The sequence below is a fragment of the Hyla sarda genome, chromosome 2 (assembly GCF_029499605.1).
Source record: "Hyla sarda isolate aHylSar1 chromosome 2, aHylSar1.hap1, whole genome shotgun sequence".
Classification (NCBI taxonomy): Eukaryota; Metazoa; Chordata; class Amphibia; order Anura; family Hylidae; genus Hyla; species Hyla sarda.
The window spans coordinates 123,458,802-123,478,850 of NC_079190.1; the positions used below are offsets into that span (position 1 = coordinate 123,458,802).

General features: G+C 40.9%; 1 protein-coding gene across 7 annotated transcripts in view; it reads right to left on the reverse strand.

Moving 5' to 3' along the window:
* DGKH (diacylglycerol kinase eta) overlaps positions 1-20,049 on the reverse strand; it is a 283,882-nt gene that overhangs the window by 166,929 nt on the left and 96,904 nt on the right. Inside the window, exon 1 of one of the 7 annotated variants that reach the window (XM_056555454.1) lies at positions 19,285-19,406. The exons of the other annotated variants lie outside the window; for them this stretch is intronic. Within the exon in view, the coding sequence (XP_056411429.1) occupies positions 19,285-19,347 (63 nt within the window). The 5' untranslated portion in view covers positions 19,348-19,406. Of the gene's footprint in view, positions 1-19,284; positions 19,407-20,049 lie in introns of those variants that run through there. 7 annotated transcript variants of the gene reach the window in all.

A 20,049-nucleotide genomic window follows, 5' to 3' on the forward strand; every position in this document is an offset into this window, starting at 1 on the left:
AAAAGATAGGGGGAAAATGTGCTCTGGACAAGTAGGGAGACACATAGTAGCAGCTTTAAACACAATTCAAGCTTAAAGTACATTATATTTTTTTATTTACCATAAGGAGTGCAATAGCAAAGATTAGTTTTTATGAGTGCCCATTTAAGGTCCTATTCCCACATACAGTACACATTTGATGCTGCAGAGTACAGGGTAAACTAAATTACTGAAAACAGATTCAAATCTGCAGCTTCAAATATGTGCAGGATACTGTGTGTGTATGAATAGACCCTTAATGGTGTTTTCTAACTACAAAATAAAATTGTCTTAGCCAGGGGTCAGGGATTGGGAGGGAAAAAAATTAATCTATACTCACCCCTTCTGTCACTTCTAATCCAGCACTACTACTACTGCTCCAGAGACCTTTGTGAAAGTACCCTTCCGTTCTGTACAAACTACACTGGGCGCTGTAGCCAATAATTGGCATCCAAAGTCACATAAGAGGATGTGCGCATCAGTAGCCTCATGCTCAGTGTACAGGAGACGATCAGGGCTTTTTTCCAAGGACTCAGGAGCAGAGTCACAGAAGAGGGGAAATGTAAGTTGTTTTTTTTTAATGGGAATGATTGGTGATATTAACTTCCTTTTTGTGGCACATTAGTATATGTGAGGGGGGAAACGTTTCAAGATGGGTGGTGACCATGGCGGCCATTTTAAAGATGGCCAATTCAAATCCAACTTTTGTTTTTTCAATAGGAAGAGGGTCATGTGACACATCAAACTTATTGGGAATTTCACAAGAAAAACAAATGATGTGGTTTTAACGTAACTTTATTCTTTCATGAGTTATTTACATGTTTCCCTTTATTTACAGCCATTGACATCGTCGTCGAGGTTAACACGTGAGGAGCGGATAGAAATTGTTTTTATGTCTGGTGAACGCAGTAACCGGGTCATTGCAGCAGATTACAATGCAAGACACCCTACAAGACCACCCATCTCCCATGCTACAGTTAGCAAACTGCTTGCTAAGTTTCGTGAAACTGGTTCAGTGTTGGATTTGCCAAAATGTGGACGCAAGAAATCTGACACTAATGAGGAAACATCAGTGGCTGTCCTAGCTTCATTCAGCATGAGCCCACAGTGTAGCACTCGCTGCATGTCATTGGAGAGTGGCATTAGTCGAACATCCCTTTGGCGAAAATCAGCTACTCAAAAATGGAACCCTTAAACTCCAGCTACTGCAGAATCTCAACGAGGATGACCCAGATTGGCGCACTGAATTTGCGGAATGGGCAAAACAAATATTGGAACAGGACCCTCAGATTACGCAGAAGATTTTGTTCAGTGATGAAATAACCCAATATATACTGGTTTCATGAGTGTGGCCACCCTTAAAGGGAACCTGTCACCATTTTCATGCTAAAAGGTTAACTTCCTTTATCGTCAGCTTTCTAATGGTCATTTAAAGGTTTTGGAACCTGTTCAGAACTCCCTCCACCCTAAGGCCCCAGTCCTGCTAAAGATTGTTGTCACATGTGGCATACAGCTGGTACTTGCCAGAAATTCCTACAACTCCTTTAACCCCTTGCCGCAAAACGCTGTTTATAAACGGCACTGCGGCACAGCAGGGTTATGAAGAGAGCTCAGGAGTGGAGCTTGCATCATCAGCAGCCAGGACCCGTGGCTAATGCCGGACATCGCCGTTCGGGCAGATGTCAGGCATTAACTCTCTAGACGCGCGAATCAAAGTTGATCGCCGTGTCTAAAGTGAAAGCTTCCCAGCAGCTCAGTCGATGTCCCGATCAGCTGGGGCACATCAGGAGGGTGCCTTCCCTGCCTCCTGCACGTCCAATCAGCGATTGAGTGCTCCAAGCCTGAAATCCTGATCAATTTAATACAATGCAATGGAGTTGCTCAGTGTATTGAATCGATGTACTGCATGTTATAGTCCCCTATGGGGGCTATAACATTACATTAAGAAAAAAGTTAAAGATGATTTAACCCCTTCCCTAATAAAAGTCTGAATCACTCCACTTTTCCCATTTAAAAAAAAAACAAAAACTGTAAATAAAAACATATTTGGTATCGCCACGTGTGCAAATATCCAAACTATAAAAATATATAATTAATTAAACCGCACGGTCAATGGTGTACACAAAAAATTCCGTATTTTTGGTCACTTTTTATACCATTAAAAAAAATCAAATGCAAAAGCGATCAAAAAGTCCGATCAATTACAAAAGAAATGGTACCATTAAAAACTTCCGATCACAGTGCAAAACATGAGCCCTCACACTGCCCTGTATGCAGAAAAATAAAGTTAAAGGCATCAGAAGATGTCAATTTTAAACATATTAATTTTCGTGCATGCAGTTATGATTTTTTCCAGAAGTAAGACAAAATCAAACCTATATACAGCCATGGCCATAAATGTTGGCACCCCTAAAATTTTTCTACAAAATTATTTCTCACAGAAAAGGATTGCAGTAACAGGTTTTGCTATACATGTTTATTCCCTTGTGTATTGGAACTATAGAAAAAAAAGGGAGGAAAAAAAGCAAGTTTGACATAATGTCACACCAAACTCCAAAAATGGGCTGGACAAATTTGCACCCGTAACCTAATATTTGGTTGCACAAACTTTGGAAAAAATAACTGAAATCAGTCGCTTCCTATAACCATCAATAAGTTTCTTACACCTCTCAGCCGGAATGTTGGACCACTCTTCCTTTGCAAACTGCTCCAGGTCTCTCTTATTGGAAGGGCGCCTTTTCCCAACAGCAATTTTAAGATTTCTCCACAGGTGTTCAATGGGATTTAGATCTGGACTCATTGCTGACACTTCAGAACTCTCCAGCGCTTTGTTGCCATCCATTTCTGAGTGCTTTTTGAAGTATGTTTGGGGTCATTGTCCTGTTGGAAGACCCAAGATCTCGGACGCAAACCCAGCTTTCTGACACTGGAGTGTACAGTGCTACCCAAAATCCGTTGGTAATCCTCAGATTTCATGATGCCTTGCACACATTCAAGGCATCCAGTGCCAGGGAAGCAAAACAGCCCTAAAACATTATTGAACCTCCACAATATTTCACTGTAGGTACGGTGTTTTCTTAGTAGGCCTCATTCCGTTTTCGGTAAACAGAAAAATAATGTGCTTTACCAAAAATCTCTATCTTGGTCTAATCTGTCCACAAGACATTTTCCCAGAAGGATTTTGGCTTACTCAAGTTCATTATGGCAATATGTAGTCTTGCTTTTTTTGTGTCTCTGTGTCAGCAGTGGGGTCCTCCTGGTTCTCCTGCCATAGCGTTTCATTTCATTTAAATGTCGACAGATAGTTTGCTCTGACACTGATGCTCCCTGATCCTGCAGGACAGCTTGACTATCTTTGGAACTTGTTTGGAGCTGCTTATGCACCATACATACAAGCCTGCATTGACACCTTTCATCATTTTTTCTCTTCCGTCCATGCCCAGGGAGATTAGCTACAGTGCAATGGGTTGCAAACTTCTTGATAATGTTGTGCACTGTGGACAAAGGCAAATCTAGATCTCTGGAGATGGACTTGTAACCTTGAGATTGTTGATATTTTTCCACAATTTTGGTTCTCAAGTCCTCAAACAGTTCTCTTCTCTTTCTGTTGCACATACTAAGTGTGTAACACACAGACACAAAATTCAAAGACTAAGTAAACTTCTCTCCTTTTTATCTGCTTTCAGGTGTGATTTTTATATTGCCCACACCTGTTACTTGCCCCCGGTGAGTTTAAAGGAGCATCACATGCTTGAAATAATCAAGCCCATTTTTGGAGTTTGGTGTGACATTATGTCCAATTAGCTTTTTTTCCTCAATTTTTTGGTTTAGTTCCAATACACCCAAAGGGAATAAACATGTGTATAGTAAAACATGTGTTACTGCAATCCTTTTCTGTGAAAAATACTTAATTTTCTTGAAAAATTTCAGGGGTGCTAACATTTACGGCCATGACTGTAAGTAGGGTATCATTTTAATCTGATGGACCTACAGAATAAAGAGGTTTAATTCTCACTGAATAATATACTAATATAAAATTAGCCCTCATACTGGCAGGTATGTGGAACAATAAAAAAGTTATAGGGGCCAGAAGAGGACTATTTTAAACGTATAAATATTCCTGCATGTAGTTATGATTTTTTTCAGAAGTAATACAAAATCAAACCTATATAAGTAGGGTATAATTTTACCGAAAAATGTACTGTGTAGATATGGAAGACCCCAAAATTTACAAAATGGCATTTTTTCTTCAATTTCTCTTCGATTAGTTTTTTTTTTTTTTCTTGTTTCACCGTCGATTTTTGGTAAAATGACTGATGTCATTACAAAGTAGAATTGGTGGCATAAAAAAAAATAAGCCATCATATGGATTTTTAGGTGCAAAATTGAAAGGGTTGTGATTTTTAAAAGGTAAGGAGGAAAAAACAAAAGTACAAAAACGGAAAAACACTTGGTCCTCAAAGGGTTGATGTTGCAGTAAGCCCCTTGGAATCCTCCCTGGCCAGTTTTCATCTCATTTTTTTTTTTTTTAAAAACTTTATTTATAAATTTTCATATAACAAGAACAACAGCAAGGTCCTCAATGTATGATGTATAAAACAAGGAATGAGAGACCACCAAAACAGTCATAATCATAATACACATATCATAATACACAAATCAGAGTGAGATACATCATGCATATACGATTAGCTAATCCACGACCCTAATTGAGGTCGAACATCTGTCCGTCCACTGGGACAGAGTAGCTATACGGCTATTAGAAGCCCCACACCTCCTCGCTATCAATCCCTCCAACACGAGGTTACTATGCACCTCCGCCAGAATGGCAGGAAGACCCGGCACCCCAGTCGGGTCTCATTTTTTAAATCAATCCTGGAGTAACATCTAGTTTGTGGTAATGTCTTTATTGTGCCATATTTTTCTACTTGATGGGGGCTGTCTTCACTGTGTAACATGGTATATCTGACATTTCGGAAATTCTTTTGCACTGATATCCTGACTAATATTTGTCAACAATAAGATCTGGTGCGTTGGGGGCTCTGTGGACCATGGCTTTTGCTCTTAGAAGCAAATGTCAGGAATATCCTACTAGAATAGCTGAACTTTATTTGTGATTATTAAGTGTCACTTTAAATAATGGCAGATGTGTAATAAATTCTATTTAACATGTGTTTGAATGTGCTTGGTTAAATGGGCACTGTCAGATCCAAAAACTTTTTATATGTTGTTACTAATGAAAATTAAAGACTTTTGTAATATGGTTGTTAATATTTTTTTAATATATAATAAAGAATACAGCTCCTGAAAATCCCACAACTAGGGGTCCCCATACCTACTGGGAGACTAACCAGTCCTGCAGCAGCATCAGGCATGTCCATGCGTCATGGAAAGGAGAGGACTCGTGGACAAGGCTGCATGAGCAGGTGCACCCATCACCACCATGACACACCCCTTTCCCGAGAGGATTTCTAACACTGTGAGCTGATGAAAATAGGTATTTTTATAATGAATATACGCGATAGAGGCATAAACATTAGATGTACATGGTCAGGATTAGGTACCGAGCAAAATGTATACATTTCTTTTGTGCGCTTTGACAGGTACGCATTAAGTCTAAACACATGCACATCCCCAATATTAATAGATTACCGTATATACTCGAGTATAAGCCGACCCGAGTATAAGCCGAGACCCCTAATTTCAACCCAAAATCCCAGGAAAAGTTATTGACTCGAGTATAAGCCTAGGGTGGGAAATACATCATCCCCCCCGTCATCATCCAGACCCCCGTCATTAACATCCTCATCATCATCACCGCCTGTCATCACCCCACACCCCCCCTTCATCATCCCCTTGTCATCATCCCCACCCCCTTCATCATCCCCTTGTCATCATCCCACACCCCCCCCCCTTCATCATCCCACACCCCCCCTTCATCATCCCACCCCCCCCCTTCATCATCCCCCCCCCCCTTCATCATCCTCTTGTCATCATCCGCCCGCAGTGGTCTTCAACCTGTGGACCTCCAGAGGTTTCAAAACTACAACTCCCAGCAAGCCCGGGCAGCCATCGGCTGTCCGGGCTTGCTGGGAGTTGTAGTTTTGAAACCTCCGGAGGTCCGCAGGTTGAAGACCACTGCGGCCTTCGACATCATCCAGCCCTCTCTCGCCCCCCTTTAGTTCTGTACAGTACTCCCCTCCGCTCGGCGCTGGTCCGGTCCTGCAGGACTGTCCGGTGAGGAGGTGGTCCGGTGGGATAGTGGTTCCGGGCTGCTATCTTCACTGGGGGCGCCTCTTCTCCGCGCTTCCGGCCCGGAATAGAGGCGTTGCCTTGACAATGACGCAGAAGTACGTTGGCAATGAACGTACCTCTGCGTCGTTGTCAAGGCAACGTGACTATTCTGGGGCCGGGCCCGAAGCGCTTAGAAGAGGCCTCCCCGGTGAAGCTAGCAGCCCGGAACCACTATCCCACCGGACCACCTCCTCTCCGGACAGTCCTGCGGCACCGGACCAGCGCCGAGCGGAGGTGAGTACTGTACAGAACTAAAGGGGGTGAGAGGGGGCTAGATGATGTCGAAGGCCGCAGTGGTCTTCAACCTGCGGACCTCCAGAGGTTTCAAAACTACAGCTCCTAGCAAGCCCGGACAGCCGATGGCTGCCCGGGCTTGCTGGGAGTTGTAGTTTTGAAACCTCTGGAGGTCCGCAGGTTGAAGACCACTGCTGGTGGAGAGTTCACTCGAGTATAAGCCGAGGGGGGTGTTTTCAGCACGAAGAATCGTGCTGAAAAACTCGGCTTATACTCGAGTATATACGGTATGCAAACTTCTGCAACCAGGGTATTGTGATTTTTTTCCCCCTTTCCCGCTTAAGGAGAATGGTTCATGTTCTAGGTCCCATTAAAAGTGGAAAAAGTTCTGACATGATTTATCTTTGTCTTATGCCTTAACATCACAATACCCTAAAATATTATGAAGGTGTGTAGACTTTCATATCCACTATATCAATTAGTACTGGTAGGGTGGAGAGAAGCTATGAGGAATCTTCCTGATGACTTGCAGCAGGAAAGTGATGACTAGAATTGAGTGAACTTGCAGTAAATTGGTTCGTAACAAACCTTGCGGTTCAGCTGTTGATTACTTTAGTTTGCATAAATTAGTTCAGCTTTCCAAGTCCTCCAGTTTCCTGGAAAAGTCTGGGATGACAGTCTTAGGTCTGATAGGACCGTATCCACCTTTTTCAGGCAACCGAAGCACATGGAAAGCTGAACTAATTTATTTAGTAATGACAGGTTCCCTTTAAGAATATTCTTCTATAAGTGACCCATGAAAAAAAAAAAATCAGGGGAATTCATTTAACCATTTTGCAAGTACTGAACAAGCCCATTCTAAAAATACATCATGAGAATAGAACTGCTGGAAGGGAACACAAAAAGGCACAACATCAACTTTCTTTATTTAAGACATCTGCAAACATCATGGAATTCTACTGTATTCCACTACTGTAATTAAGTGCATGTGTAATAAAGAAAATATATACTCCTGGAACATTTAGATGGCTTAACTAGACTATGTAGAGTGACCCCTCAACTTTTATTTTGGAGTTAGAAAAAAATTATAGGAAGCCTAGGAATCTGTCTGTTCCCAGGCCAAGAGAACAAATGACCAACATCAGGAGGCAAAGCAAACGAGATCTAGTGATCTGGTCCACTGGTTCCAGCACAAGCCTCTAAGGCAGTGGTCTCCATCTTTGTCCCTTCAGATTTTGCAAAACTATAACTATAAAAGTCTGGGCATGATTGAGGTTTTGCAACATCTGGAGGGCCACAGTTTGAGCGATGATAATTCGTGTCTGTTCATGTTATCGGACTTAATATTACTTTTGCAGACTAACTTTTTGCTCAACAATAATGTCATACAGAAATTTTGGTGCACTACTGTGGTAGATGTATACAATGACATTGGCTATATGTTTATGCGCCTTGAACGTTTTCCAGGCAGCATTAGGGTTGCACCTGTGAGGCCATGCACCTATATCAGCCAACTTGGGTGGGGCTTGTAGCCTCTCTTCCCCCCTTCCATTGTATGTGTGCCCAGTCACGCTGGAGGGAACTGGGAGCAGGCTGCATGTCGGCCTAGTGCTGCTGTAATTGCCCACTGGCCCCTGGTTTTTGCTTTTCACGCACAGGTAGGTTAGCGTTAGGTCCCGTGCCATCTGAGAAACCTTGGCGTTGGTGTGCGGGCTCTGGTGTGTCCTTAATATAAGGACACACTGGCGAATGTCTCAATTTTAAAATCAGTGTTGAGGGATTAGCCAATGTCATTGTATACATCTACCACAGTAGTGCACCTACATTTCTGTATTGTATTATTCTAATTGTTACACATCCACACTGTTTATCTGGTGTAGGATTCTATTGTGGCACTTGAAGTCCACTGCAGGCATCCTCCATTGTATGCATTTTTATGCTGGGGATCGCCCCTAGCAACGGACTACAAGGACAGGATCTGCTCCCCCAGTATAGATGCACAACTGCATTTGGGGTTGAGCACCTCCAGCCATTTGAGACCACGTTTTATTGTTGTTCAACAATAATGTCTTAATACTGGATAATTCTGGCTGACGTAAAAGGACTGTCCGATGTTAATCTTCCAATGTTTATAGATGCAAGCTAATTCAGAGGATTAAAAGGGGTATTCCGGCTTTATACATCTTATCCCCTATGCAAAGGAAAGGGAAGATTATGTATGATCGCAGGGGTCCCCCCCGCTAGGGACCCCTGTGATCTCAGAGCAGCCCCCGGCATTCTGTGCCAAGCACTGCCTCAAAAACAGGGATGTGACGTCACAGACACGTCCCCTTCCATTCATGTCTGTCTATGGGAAGGGGATGTGACAGCAGTCACCCACTTCCCATAGACATGAATGGAAGGCGGCATGGCGTCACTAGGGGGCGTGGCTGTCACGTCACGTCCCCATATGGGAGGCAGCGCCCAGCACAGAATCCCAGGGGCTGCAGAGATCATGGGGGTCCCCATCAGCGGGACCCCTGTGATCATACATCTTTTCCCCTATCCTTTGGATAGGGGAAAAGATGCATAAAGCTGGAACACTTCTTTAAATCCGCAGGTGACAACTAGGAGGTCTTGGAACAGATACATAACACTGTGTTCAAATGGGTTGGATATCCTTGCCAAATGTGCTGCCAAACTCCAAGGCGGATACTCTGATTTCCGCCAAAACTGTGCCAGTGGATAAAAAAGTAGATGGAATAAAATTTACTTGGGCTAAACTACGACTTTTGCATGAGGTGTCCGCAACAATAGTGAACAGGCTGTGGATTTTACAATACAATGTACCTGAATTACCAGCAAAAACTGTAACCGCTTCTTTCTCCGTAAAAAAAAAATTGTGGAATTTAACTCTTGTAAATATTCCCTCAGTATACCTTCTGACAGAGGGGAGGGGGTGATTTATTAAGTGCACACCTCTTCATGAATCCAGGCGCATGCAAGGGAGATTACAATAAAAATAAAAAAATAAAAACTGTAGTAAATTCAGCGCATGGGTGACATTGCCCTATTAGCACAAAATCACCGTTTGCCACAAGCACCGCCCTTTTAGGCACCTTTCACAGTGAGCATTCATTCGGTATTAAACATCCGTTTTCTGTGTAAAAACGGATGTATAATAACAGATGAAATAACGGGTGCTAACGGCTGAATATTCATCCGTTAAGACCCGTTATAACATCACTCATGTATGGTCGAACACCTCTTCCTACAGACTCCCACAGCCGGGACTACTACTCCAACCATGGAACAGACTTCTATCCATGATGGGAGTAGTAATTCCCTGGCTGCAGGAGTCTGCCGGTGGCTGGGGAGGCTACATTAGTGTTTGTACTACAACCCACATCATGGAACAGACTCTGTTCCCATATGGGGGTTGTAGAAATGAGGCTGAGGGATTGAGCGCACCAGGTCTCACTTCTGAGACCCGCTGCAATAAGGGGTCATCAAACAAGGGAGCGGGCGGCATGCTGCTCTCCCCTGCGATGTACAATGTATTACTGTACTTTAAATTTTAAATTTCCCACCCCGGCAGGGTTTTCAAATAGAAGCGCTGCGGTGGGCAAAGATATATAGAATCGCTGGGGGGTATATATCTGGCCCCCACAGCGTTTCTATATATCTTTCCCCCCACAGCGCATATTATATATATTGTCCCCAGCAGCGCTTTTATATGTTCCTCCCGCAACGCTATCATAAGCCCATGTCAGTGCTATGAATGAAAAGTATTCTACAGCAGCGCATCTGGCTGGGACGATGCGCTGCTGAAAGAATACTTGTCATTCACAGCGCTACAGTGGCATCTGTATATAGATGCGCTACAGGGGTCAGACATATATCCATATGTCTGGCCCCCACAGCACTTCTATAATCAAATGCCTCCACAGTACTATGAATGAAAAGTATTCTACAGCGCTGCCAAGGCATTTGATTATAGAAGCGCTGTGGGGGCCAGACATATGGATATATGTCTGACCCCTGTAGCGCATCTATATACAGATGCCGCTGCAGCGCTATGAATGACAAGTATTCTTTCAGCAGCGCATCACCCCAGCCAGATGCGCTGCTGTAGAATACTTTTCATTCATAGGGCTGCCAGGGGCTTATGATAGCACTGCAGGGGGAACAATATATAAATGCGCTGCGGGGGACAATATATAAATGCGCTGCGGGGGGAACATATATAAATGCACTGGGGCAAAATATATAGAAGTGCTGACGGGGGCAAGATATATACCCCCCCCACCCCCAAAGCCATCCTATCGCTATATATATGATATATATATATATATATATATATATATATATATATATATATATATATATATATCTTTCCCCAACGCAGCACTTTTATTTGAAAAGAGTCTGTTCCATGATGGGGGTTGTAGTACAAACACTAATGTAGCCTCCCCAGCCACCGGCAGACTCCCGCAGCCAGGGAATTACTACTCCCATCATGGAAACAAGTCTGTTCCATGATGGGAGGAGCAGTAGTAGTCCCTCAGCACTGCAGGAGTCTGCTGATGTCACCTCTTCTGCGCATGCTCAGAAGTAATAACGGATATTCTAAACCGGGTGCAAATGGATGACATAAAGGCTCATCCGTTTGCCATATACTTCAAGGTTAAAAATAACGGCCGTTAATTTACCCGTTTCTTGTGACTGAAGAAAAATTAGTGCATGTGCCTTTTTTTCTTCCGTCACAATTAACGTCCGTTATTCATGATGGGCCATAACGGATAATCAAAAAATCCCATAGACTTGAATGGGATTTTGTAACGCACGTTTAACATCCGTTTTTAACGCTTTCCTAGCGGACATTTATAACAGATCATTTAATGGATGAATTTGATAGTGTGAAAGCAGCCTAAGTGAGTGTGGCGCAAAAACATTTTAATTTAGAGAACTGTTGGTTCACTTTTTTATAAAATCTTTGAGCCAAGGGCAAATCTTTGACAAGTATTCTTTCAGCAGCGCATCACCCCAGCCAGATGCGCTGCTGTAGAATACTTTTCATTCATAGGGCTGCCAGGGGCTTATGATAGCACTGCAGGGGGAACAATATATAAATGCGCTGCGGGGGACAATATATAAATGCGCTGCGGGGGGAACATATATAAATGCACTGGGGCAAAATATATAGAAGTGCTGACGGGGGCAAGATATATACCCCCCCCACCCCCAAAGCCATCCTATCGCTATATATATGATATATATATATATATATATATATATATATATATATATATATATATATATATATATATATATATCTTTCCCCAACGCAGCACTTTTATTTGAAAAGAGTCTGTTCCATGATGGGGGTTGTAGTACAAACACTAATGTAGCCTCCCCAGCCACCGGCAGACTCCCGCAGCCAGGGAATTACTACTCCCATCATGGAAACAAGTCTGTTCCATGATGGGAGGAGCAGTAGTAGTCCCTCAGCACTGCAGGAGTCTGCTGATGTCACCTCTTCTGCGCATGCTCAGAAGTAATAACGGATATTCTAAACCGGGTGCAAATGGATGACATAAAGGCTCATCCGTTTGCCATATACTTCAAGGTTAAAAATAAAGGCCGTTAATTTACCCGTTTCTTGTGACGGAAGAAAAATTAGTGCATGTGCCTTTTTTTCTTCCGTCACAATTAACGTCCGTTATTCATGACGGGCCATAACGAATAATCAAAAAATCCCATAGACTTGAATGGGATTTTGTAACGGACGTTTAACATCTGTTTTTAATGCTTTCCTAGCGGACATTTATAACAGATCATTTAACGGATGAATTTGATAGTGTGAAAGCAGCCTAAGTGAGTGTGGCGCAAAAACATTTTAATTTAGAGAACTGCTGGTGAACTTTTTTTATAAAATCTTTGAGCCAAGGGCAAAAACAGATCCGATCTATCCTTTATAAACCCCATCCCTACTGAATCGCTTCTAGCGTTGGCTTAAAATAAATAAATTAAAAACTGAAGCATTGTACATTTAAGCGATTTAGGCTATCCTTTGTGCCAAAAGATGAAATTAACTGAGATCAAATAAATAGTCACTAATCTTTCAACTAACTTTCCAGGATAAGCAGTTGTGTGTGTGTACATAAGGAGTAACACAATTTCTGGCCAAAAGGAACTGTAATAAATTTTAATGTAATTTTAGAATATTAGTGCTACTCCTTATATAGCTTTACAGCTCACAGAAAGCTTTTTATCTTTGATAAATACCATATGGACTTTTATCAACTGCGAGCCAGAAAGCCAATTTTCCAACAGTGAGGGCACTCAGCTTTCCATGGCTCCTGATTACCTGACAGAGTGGGATATATAAGGCAGCAAGTGATCTGTCGGCTCCTGGAGCGGGTATGTTGGAAGCAGCAGTTACTGGCCAGCAGAAGGATCTGAGCGACTGACAAGGGCTGGACGATTAATCAACCTAATTCCTTGTATTTGGCATTTAGTGCGTCACCGTTCTGTTTTTAGAATAGAATACTTGCATTGATCTGTATAGTTGTGTAGAGCAGCTCTCTCTGCACTCTGCTCAGCTGCATGATCTGTCAACTGGACAACCATAAAGTAAGTGCAATTGAGATGTCACTTTCAGTGCATTTTAGTTGCTGTGCTGTTGAAAAACTGCAGATCTTTCGGGGTGTTAAGAGTTTACAATGTCACTTCTAACATCCCTCATTTGCATGTTAAGTTTGAGTAGTTGTCAGACAAAAACAAGTTCCAAAATCCAGCAACTTAATACCACATGTTGCATGACCGACTTCTAAAAGAGCCAAGCAGCGATGCACCAAGGGCTGCTCTACAGCATAATGTATCAGTGTCCCCACAGCCAGCAGATTGCAAAGGGACCCAGGTACATCTGGAACAACAGTCTCTTTTCCCCCCATATTATTAAAGAGAACCTATCACCAAATAAAACTTTTAATATATAGTGTTCCTTGTGTAATTAACCCCTTAAGGACTCAGGGTTTTTCAGTTTTTGCACTTTCGTTTTTTCCTCCTTACCTTTTAAAAATCATAACCCTCTCAATTTTCCACCTAAAAATCCATATGATGGCTTATTTTTTGCGTCACCAATTCGACTTTGCAGTGACAGTCATTTTACCCAAAAATTCACGGCGAAACGGAAATAAAAATCATTGTGCGACAAAATCGAAGAAAAAACTTCATTTTGTAACTTTTGGGGGCTTCCGTTTCTTCGCAGTGCATATTTCGGTATAAATGACACCTTATCTTTATTATGTAGGTCCATACGGTTAAAATGATACCCTACTTATATAGGTTTGATTTTGTCGCACTTCTGGAAAAAATCATAACTACATGCAGGAAAATTTATACGTTTAAAAATGTAATCTTCTGACCCCTGTAACTTATTTATTTTTCCACGTACAGGGCGGTATGTGGACTCATTTTTTGCGCCGTGATCTGAAGTTTTTAACGGTACAATTTTTGTTTTGATCGGACTTTTTAATAACTTTTTATTCATTTTTTAATGGTATAAAAAGTTACCAAAATACGCTTTTTTGGACTTTGGAATTTTTTTGTGCGTACGCCATTGACTGTGCGGTTTAATTAACTATATATTTTTATAGTTCGGACATTTACGCACGCGGCGATACCACATATGTTTATTTTTTTTTTATTTACACTTATTTTTTTTATGGGAAAAGGAGGGCGATTCAAACTTTTATTAGGGAAGGGGTTATATGACCTTTATTAACACTTTTTTTAACTTTTTTTTGCAATGTTATAGGTGTCATAGGGACCTATAACACTGCACACACTGATCTCCTATGCTGATCACTGGCTTGTATTAACACCCCTGTCATCAGTGTTATCGGCGCTTGACTGCTCCTGCCTGGAGCAGTCACTCGTCGATCGGACACAGAGGAGGCAGGTAAGGGCCCTCCCGGTGTCCTGTAAGCTGTTTGGGACGCCGCGATTTCACCGCAACGGTCCCGAACAGCCCGACTGACTAGCCGGGATACTTTCGCTTTAGAAGCGGCGGTCAGCTTCTAAAGGCTTAATACCACACATTGCCGCGATCGGTGAGGTGTGGTATTAGCCGCGGGTCCCGGCCGTTGATGAGCACCGGGACCGACGCAATGTGATGCAGGGTCGTAAATATACGTCCTGCGTCGTTAAGGGGTTAAACACTTTCCCATTAACTTGCTTTTAAAGTTATCAACATAACTACGTTTAAAATAAATAAACATAGTAATATAAAAAAAAACAGCCACTAGGTGGCTCTGTTCCCTGCCACAATTAATACAGTGAGTTTGGTCTCCTCCCGGCCTGAGTCCGAACTCAGGAAGTGTTTCTCTGCTCTGAGCTTGATTGTCAGCTGCACAAAAAGTAAAATCTCCACAGACTGAAAGCTGAAGGAAAGCCTCACTGATAGCAACACAGGCTGAAACATGCACAGAGCCTGCATGCACATTCGTCACAGCACTGCAACTATGAGAGGGCAGAAGTGGTCCCCCAGCAGGCTTCAGTGATATCATGTCTGCTGGGAAATGCCACTTTCTCCTGCTGCGAAATCGCAGAAGCAAGAAGAAAGGTACGATACACAGCTTTTTAAAAGGGGTTATTCCAGGGAAAAACATTTTTTTTTATATAAATCAACTGGCTCCAGAAAGTTGTAAATTACTTCTATTAAAAACTCTTAATCCTTTTGGTACTTATGAGCTGCTGAAGTTGAGTTGGTCTTTTCTGTCTAAATGCTCTCTGAGGACACCTGTCTCGGGAAATGTTGAGAGTAGAAGCAAATCCCCATAGCAAACCTCTTCTACTCTGTGCAGTTCCCAAGTAGAGATGTCAGCAGAGAGCACTGTTGCCAGACAGAAAGGAACAACTTAACTTTACCAGCTGATAATTATTGGAAGGATTAAGATTTTTTTTTAATAGAAGTAATTTACAAATCTGTAACGTTCTGGAGTCAGTTGATATATATAAAAAAGTTCTTTCCTGGAATACCGCTTTAAAGCTCTGAATTTTTTTTTTTTTTTTTTTTTAAGGGCTGGAGGGGTGTTAGGAGTAGTTAGAGAATATAGCCCGAGTTAGTTTAGAACAATTTATTTGATGACAGGTACTTTTAATAATGTATATATTATTACACAAAGTAAAATATTAAATTCAAAGGGGTCTGTTGAGCAACATTTGCATCTTGAGTCACTCTTGATATGTCATGTTACACTAGCCAGCCAGATGGGCCACAGTGACTCCTGGCTACTGTCAAAATGAGCATATGGGCATCCAAACTGGACCCTGGAGCAGTGGAAGAAGGCGGCATTTTAAATGATGTGGCCAGATGTTGGTCCAGTATTTGGGGGAGACATGGTAGCAGAATGAATCATGGAAAAAAGGCACGCTAGCAAGTAGTAAAAGGCACGCTAGCAAGATTCTGATAGCAAACCATGGGTTGTAGATATTACTTTGACATGTACCACCTACCTAAACATAGTAGCAGTTACAGTACATCAGTGTTTCCCAACCAGGGTGCATCCAGCTGTTGCAAAAACTACAACTCCCAGCATGCCCGGACACCCTGGTTGGGAAACACTGAAGTTCATGTTTTCATGGCAATGGTATTTCCTAATGGCACTGGCCTATATCAGGATAATGTGCTCTACAATTGTTCATAAAGAGCTCAAAGTGACGACTTCTTCTCCAAATTCTGAAATCTCAAAAAAACTTGGAAAATCAAGTAAAAAAAAAAAACTTTGTAATAGATCTTGTCAGAGCTTTTATGAGGCTTTTTTTTTTTTAACTAATGGGAAAGTACACGCAATGCAATTTATTTGGTGTTATTAAATCACATGCAGCAGCAGCCGCCACTCTCTGCAGATATCTTTACAGTCTGCAGTATTATTATTGTATTAATAATATATTCTGTTTTTTAACCTATAGAAGTTTCTGGCTTCTGTTCTATCACTAATTTTCAAAATGTTTATTTAAAGACCTTACAAGGTTCATTTTTTTACACTAATAAAATAAGTAAAAACTCTACATAAAACTCTACCACAACAAAGTCTGTAGGATTACTATGGAAAAGATGACATATGTGCAAACATCTACATAAAGGCTTTTCTTTTATATTTCAATTTCATTCTTTTTATACAGAGAAAAACTAATCTGATGAATAAAATTGCAGATCACTTTGTTTTTCTTACATACTATAGAATAAATGTGCTTTCCCATAGCTGTAAATCGGCAGGCAAAGTATGTTTTCAGCCTCATCTGTATTTGGATAAAAAAAAAAAAATTAGCCGCTACTATTTTTAGTCGTTTTCCATGCCTTTACCATTTTACTTCCTTAAATAGAAATCTGGATGTTTATCTTAAAGTAGCTGAAATCCAATTCGGGGGGGTATGGTAATCAAAGCACGATATGCATTAGGGTAGCTGTCACAACATTGAGGAGAGGAAGGCAGATATATATGTATTTTTATTAAGAATCATACAACGAGAATGTGATCATTTTTAGTGACCAGTTGAACGCAACATTTAGGACATTTATTAACTGTACTTCTATGTTCACGTTTATATCTTCCTTTTTTGGCTCAAGGAGGAAAAAGTAGAAATTCAGCAGGGTGAAATCTACATTCAAATTCTATTTTTATTCTTGTTTATGTTATAGCATGAAATAACTAACAACATTTTGGGTAATTTTACATACAGAGACTTAGCTGTAGTCATGTTTTTGGGAAACACGAAAACACATTGTTGGCGCAATAAATAGTACTACACAACATGCCATTAAGCACGATCACACAATTATTAATACTGTATTTTATTTATTTCTCATGTAAAAATATTTCACCACAATTCCACATAAAAACTATAGGAGCTAAAATAGGCCTGTGCTATTAAAAGAAGAGCAAAAAAAAAAAAACATTTGGCAGCTAAGTGCCCAAGCAAAATGTGTGTTGGCGTATGTATGTATGTAAGTATGTATGTATGTAAGTATGCAAGTATGTATGGATGGATGAGTCTGGCTCCACTTATAGTATTTAGGTACTTTTTGTTCATCACCCCCAAACTTTTACTTTACTCTCTGTGCATGATGATCTGGTGCCCAATGTCATGTAACACTTGCTTACTTGCTACACTTTATCCGTTTAGTCTTTGCCCTCATTCCTTGTATTGCTTTCCCCTTCTTTTTTGTGCCTTGGGCTTTAGTATTTATTGGCTTTAATCAGTATATACTGTTCAGTAAGTGTGCTGGTGCTCTTGTATATCTTTTAATGTGATGTTTTCACAGTATTTTCTCAATAAAGATTTGTCTATTTTATTTGATGGTTGTGTACATTTTTCTATATTTTGGTGTAGTAAATTACTGCATGTACACTTTCACTTTGCTATTTTGGTAGTGTTTTTTGTTGGCTCGCCAAACTGTATAGCATTATAGCCTAGGGAGCCACTGTTCAACATGCACCACAGCCTCCATTGACTGTATACACAAGGAACTTTTCTACTATGTAGGATAAATGTATGACAAAAAAAAATAAAGATAACATGATCCTAATCCCTACATCACCAACATTAGTTTATAAACAATAAACTAAAATACAATGACCAGCAAGCATTTCCAAACATGTAAACAACTTTTAAAAAAAGCTACAATATATACATAAAAGTAATAAATTACATTAGGCTATGTTCACATTACCATTGAGCTCCGCTAAAGGGAACTCTGTCCCAAAAGCAGATAAACAAATTTGACCTGCAATATTTTTTATTCTGCTTAACTCCCCTAAGATAAAGGACACCCGACAGACCCCATTCAAGTTTTGTTGGGCCCCGGTAGCGTACATTGTGCAAAGGGTCCGTTTGGTGCCGAACGGACTCTTAACAGGTTAGATTGCAACAGTACTGTGTGAACAAAGTCCTATAAATAACATTTAGAAATAGCTAAAAGGGAATGTACAGCACATGTACTATGGAACGGAAATATCCATCCGATCTGAACGTTCTATAAAAGTCAATACAGATCTAAAGTGATTATATATATCACAAAGAAAAAACCTCACAAAAAAAGAAAACCCCACACACCCTGGAGTGGCATTTTCTGACTGAATGCAGTCCATCCTGAAGCAATACAAGAGATAATGCATGACTGTAATAACATTATAGCATTGAATTAAGCGCTAGCAATGACAGCGTGGTACAATCCAATAAACTAACAAAGTATAATGTTAGATTAGATTTTAAGATCAGTAAAACAGTCAACGCTTTAAGAAAACTGTTCTACAGCAAGACATTGGTTCCAGAGCTAGGGGATCTTTTTCTACTTTTCTAATCTAGAACGCCCAAACCAGAAAAAATAAAAAAAATTAAAATAAAAAAAAAAAAACATGGGGGGCAAAATCTACTAACTACAAACTAAAAAGAACTAAAAGGGATCTGCAAACAGTATTTTCTAAGATGCTGTAGGGAAGAAAGTAGCAGATGATAACTCATCTGAAATACAGTTTCCTTAATAGTCCATAGAAGTTCAGGGAGAAAGAACTTTGCTGTAGATCTAAACAGACATCTGGTCACTCAGACAAGTAAAGACACTTGAGAACATCACTATGAAGCAAACAACAGAGAAAAGACAAATACTCCCAAACTACATCTCTACAACCTCACTTGAAGGATGTATGGCAGTGATAATTTAGGATCTAGTAGGAGAGTCATCATACGTACCTCAAGACAAACATTTACTGTCTGGGAGGAAGAATTCCAGAAGAGTATGGCTTGATCAAACATTTACACATGCCCCAAGGTCGGAGCTCTGAGGAACTCTTGTCAGTGCCCAACTGCTTTATGGAAGAGGCAAAGAAAGGAGACTCCTGCATGCTGAAGTTTACTGGCAAAGGACCAAGATGGGAAGGCACAAGATTCTCAGAGCGAGCAGAGCAGCTAATACTATGCACTCTCATCTGGAAGGAAATTTATGGGGAACACCAAGTTTCTGCTCATGCATCCAAATCTGGAGCTTCATCCAGAAGACAAGTATTGTATAAGAAGCTAAATCTAATTTACAGTCATCTGACATTTAGATCTGGTTTGTGTGTATTTGATCTGTACAGCAAATTGAATTTTCGTACAGTTTCCTAATGTCCAATAATGTGTCTCTTCTTCTAAAATGAGCTTTTACACCATTTCCAGCTCAGACAGACAGGGTTTGTAATTAGATGTGATCGATACTGAAATATGGAAAATTGCACAGTAAGTGAGGGAAAGGCGGCCTGTCATTTCCTCCATAATTGTAACTAGCAGCAAATGAGGGAGATAACAACTCTTTTCCATCCCTTATCTTCTCCTCCATCTGCAGACCCAAACCTTTTCAGCTCTGCTCCATCAGATGCAAACAGAGGACTCGCCAGAATGGGCAATCTGCAGAGTCAAGATTAAAGGCATGGCAGACCTAACATGTCTTCTGTCAAATATCGGCTGCACTCACGTGCG